The 4,019-nt window shown below is 40.3% G+C and overlaps 1 protein-coding gene across 1 annotated transcript; it reads left to right on the forward strand.

Moving 5' to 3' along the window:
• On the forward strand, positions 1–593 carry LOC143626986 (putative polygalacturonase At3g15720). Its single transcript, XM_077096894.1, has 3 exons — positions 1–34; positions 155–354; positions 507–593. The coding sequence occupies exons 1-3, from the start codon at positions 1–3 to the stop codon at positions 591–593; spliced, it is 321 nt and encodes a 106-aa protein (XP_076953009.1).
• The last annotated feature ends 3,426 nt before the right edge of the window (positions 594–4,019 follow it).

Consider the following 4,019-nt stretch of genomic DNA (forward strand, 5'->3'; position numbering starts at 1 on the left):
ATGACCAACGGGATCGAAATCAGTGCTTCCTCGCGTATTAATACCCATGACTCTGTTATTCAAACCGATACGAAAGTTATACATCTTAATTAGTAGTGACTAACTCTCTTCTATGATCGATGTAATGTTTTATCATTTTGATACTCTTAAATAGGTGATGGTTGTGTGGCGATTAACGGGGGCGTGGTTGATATTATAGTAACAAACGTGGTGTGTGGACCTGGCCATGGTATAAGGTACTGCAATCTTTACATCTTGATGATCATAATTTCACAAATTAAACTCACTCCATATATGTATTTTCGCTGCATCGGAAGCCTTGGTGAAAAGGATCATCATGACACGGTTGAACAGGTACGAGTACAAAACTGTAATATCACGTACAAGAACCAGAAATGGATTACGCATCAAGACAGTACCCGTAATATAGCATATAACTTGACACAAAATTTTTATCGTTTTAAAAACATCGTATCATATGATACAAATTCTTTTCTATATCGTAGAATGGAAGTGGGTACGCTAAGGAGATCACATTCGAAGACATTGCTCTGGTTAATGTTGAAAAGTCAATCATAATTGATCAACATTAATGCAACAGTATTGAAAATCATGTTTGCCAGCCGCAGGTAAGTCTTGTGTTCCATAACAGAAATCTAATTCTTAACGTGAACATATGACACCAGTAGTGGAGAGTCCAACCACTGACTCCTCCTACTGCCACAAAATTCAATAAGTGATCACTCGGATCAGACATCCCGTTGTACTTTCCCATAGTAGTAGGAATTTTCACATTGACTGGAAACGGAGGCGTGGCAATCCACAGGAGGAATTTTGATTTCTCGGCGAACGTTGCAGGCCGATAAGGTTTTGTGAAGTCTTTTTCCGAATCGCTATGATACTTTGTATGACGGACTACTGGCCGCGGACGGCTAATTCCTTCTCGTCTATGGATCTGACTATCACCGCTGAAGTAACTAGCCTCTTCACGGCAATATGTCGAATCTATCTGACTCCTGGAATCGTCACTTTGATCATATTCAATTCTGTGGGAGGATTCCCGCACAACTGGGTGATCTCTGTCATGATACCTCCGTCCAGTTTCCTCCTCAGAAAATCTCTCAGTCATAAGACTGTCACTCATCTGTTGGAGGAGATGATGGAGATCTCAAAGGAAGTTCATCATAAACCAAAGTACGAGCACGAATTCGCTCTTCACGAATCATGCATTCGTGCTCAGCCAAAGCGTTCTCTTGCTGCAAACGCAGCCATTCTTCAGGAGTTTGGACTCCATCAGATCTGAGATTACGATGGTAAGGTCTCGCCAAGGGAGGGGGGATTATCATATCTATCTTCCCGATCTGGTTCGATCGGATCCGGTGAGTTTCCATTGTTATGTGTCCCAAATCACCTGAGGTGCTGTGACACCAGCAGAACGTCTGGTTGCTGTTGGAGTTTTCGTCGGCCCTCGGAGAGACTGACTCATATCTTTCGAAACAACAAAAACTCTTACAATTCTAGCACGTGCACGGATGGCGCCAATGAAGAAACACAGATCTAATCCTAGAGGGTTAGATCAATGAGTCCATGGGGTACGGGTCAAACAATTACCAAATTAACGATACAAGCCCAATCTCCCAAGTCCAATGACAGAAACCTGCAAAACAACCACCGTGAGCTCGTTACAGGAATGACAAGAGGGGAGGTCTTCCCGTAACCACCCTCCAACGTGAGAATAAGTACTGTTCTAAAGGAGAGAAAAGTACTAAGGTATTTAGAGTAAATCGTGGGGAGTGAATGAATACCTTGTGAAGATGACGAAGGTATTTATAGCCGAAGGGTTTGGGGAATATAATTGTTCCAGCTGTCCTTTTCCTGACGATGCCTTTGTAACAACCTGGACACGTGTCCGCATATGATAGGACGAGCTCAATTTCCATGTGCACGGTTATAACAAACTCACCACCCGTCCTTCTCTCTCATTGGTTGTTACGTCACATGCTTCCCCAGGAACGATCATGGTAAATCTTCTAAAATGAAGTTAGTTAATTACAGTTGTTTCTCTGACGTCACCCTATGGTCATCTTCGCGGATGGTAATGATGCCCCGCGGATGACTTCTAAAGACGTCTGGATCACTCCGCAAATGGCCTCTGGGTTCTTATCTCATTCTTCCTCTGACTTAAGTTATGTGGGTGATTAATATGTCCCGCGGGTAACTATTGAGGAGTCCTCTTCCACCCGCGGATGATCTTTATGGGTGTTTAGGTCTCTTTGCTACCCTACCTCCATAAACTTTATATACAACTAATAACCATTTGAATGTAGCATGGAACTGGGTACGCTAGGGGGTCGTATTTCAGGACATTCATATGGGCCGGTAATCTGTAAACGTCCAAAATCCTATCATAATTGATCAGCATTACTGCATTCTTTCTATAAACTCTTATTACCAAGCACTAGTAAGTATTTGCGACTCATCTTTCCATTAGTTTGCTTAAACGTATGAAAACATGTATTCACTTTGTTTTTTTACAACCAACAATGCTCATGGTACAATTGAGTGATGTGAAGTATATGAATATATACTAGTCTTCGATGTCAAAGGAGGCTATCAACTTTGATTGCAATGGAAAATGCTCAAGGAGAGTTTGTTAATACCAAGCCAATTATAGGTACAGTTAGATTGATTTAAACCCGTTGAGTTAATAATTGGCTTTATTTTATTTTATTTTATTTTTTTGGAAAAAAAGAGTCTTCATATATTAAAAGGATTAAATTATAATAGAGATGTGGATAAGCGAGCAACAAGCTATGCACCCACCCCCATTTTGTATGACGACTCCGATTCTACTGAAAACAAAGTTATAGTTCTTTGGCGTCGATAAGTTACTGTGCACGACCATTTGAACTCTTTTAAGAAACATAATAAATTCGGGGGCAAGGGACCCAAATGTATCAACAACAAAAGACAAAATGGCAAAAGACGTCATTTATGTTTGAACGTTTTTTCAATGGACGTCCTTTAGCAAAAGACATGGCAGAAAACGTACTTTATGTTTCAAATTCCATTCACGTTACATCCTTTGGCACTAACCTAGTTAAATTTTTTCGTTAAATATGGCCATGTGCTTTGCACATGAGGGCAGTGTGGTCATTTTACCTCTTTACGGACTGTATGTGTAATTAAACTAAAGCTTTGGCCTTTTGAAAAAATACATTTATTTTCTAATAAAACAAAAAATATACAATAACCCCCCCCCCCCCCTCTCTCTCTCTCACATACACATACACACCTTTCCATCCACTGACACCATCCTTCCCATCATCTTCTTCACAACCAAAACCAGTTTCTGCCGGAGAACATAACGTCGTTCATCCTCGCCGGAGAACACTACAGTTCATGGATCAAATCGTCTTTGAATTTCTCGCCAGAGAACACGCCGTCGGAGAACACGTCGTCGGTCGCCAATTGATCAAATCGAGGTAAGCTAATCAGACCATTCTACTCGTCTTTTCCAAACATAAGCCATAAAGTTTTAATCACAATTCTTTGTTAACGAACATGGATTTTTATTTGAATGGTTTCTAGGGTTTATAATTTGGGGGAATTTTATTAGTTTCAGGAAGTGGTAGCAACAAAATAAAAGGATGGTGAGGCGGTGGTGTTCCATGTAGGGTTGTTGGATAACTGTAGAGGAGAGAGAGAGAGAGAGAGATAGAGAGAGAGTATATTTTTTAGTTTTAATTATTAATAAATGTGTGAATTTACTGCACCGCCCTCATGTGCAAAGCACATGACCATATGTAACGAAAATATTTAACTGGGTTAGTTCCAAAGGATGTAACGTGAACAGAATTTGAAACATAAAATACGTTTTCTGTCATATCTTTTGCTAAAGGACGTCCATTGAAAAACGTTCAAACATAAAGGACGTCTTTTGCCATTTTGTCAAAGCAAAATGAATGAAGACGTGTTGATTCTCGACACATGCTCCCTCATGCATAGCAATTTTTCCT

This window comes from Bidens hawaiensis, unplaced genomic scaffold (genome assembly GCF_021521415.1).
Source record: "Bidens hawaiensis isolate Kalapana, Puna unplaced genomic scaffold, B.hawaiensis_p1.1 tig00004551_1, whole genome shotgun sequence".
Taxonomy (NCBI): Eukaryota; Viridiplantae; Streptophyta; class Magnoliopsida; order Asterales; family Asteraceae; genus Bidens; species Bidens hawaiensis.

What these genes read in the sequence shown, in the direction of transcription:
- LOC143626986 (XM_077096894.1), top strand. Translation starts at nt 1, where the DNA reads ATGACCAACGGGATCGAAATCAGTGCTTCCTCGC. An exon ending in CGAAATCAGTGCTTCCTCGC is followed by an intron (nt 35 to 154) that starts GTATTAATACCC and finishes ACTCTTAAATAG; the next exon opens with GTGATGGTTGTGTGGCGATT. An exon ending in ATCATGACACGGTTGAACAG is followed by an intron (nt 355 to 506) that starts GTACGAGTACAA and finishes TCTATATCGTAG; the next exon opens with AATGGAAGTGGGTACGCTAA.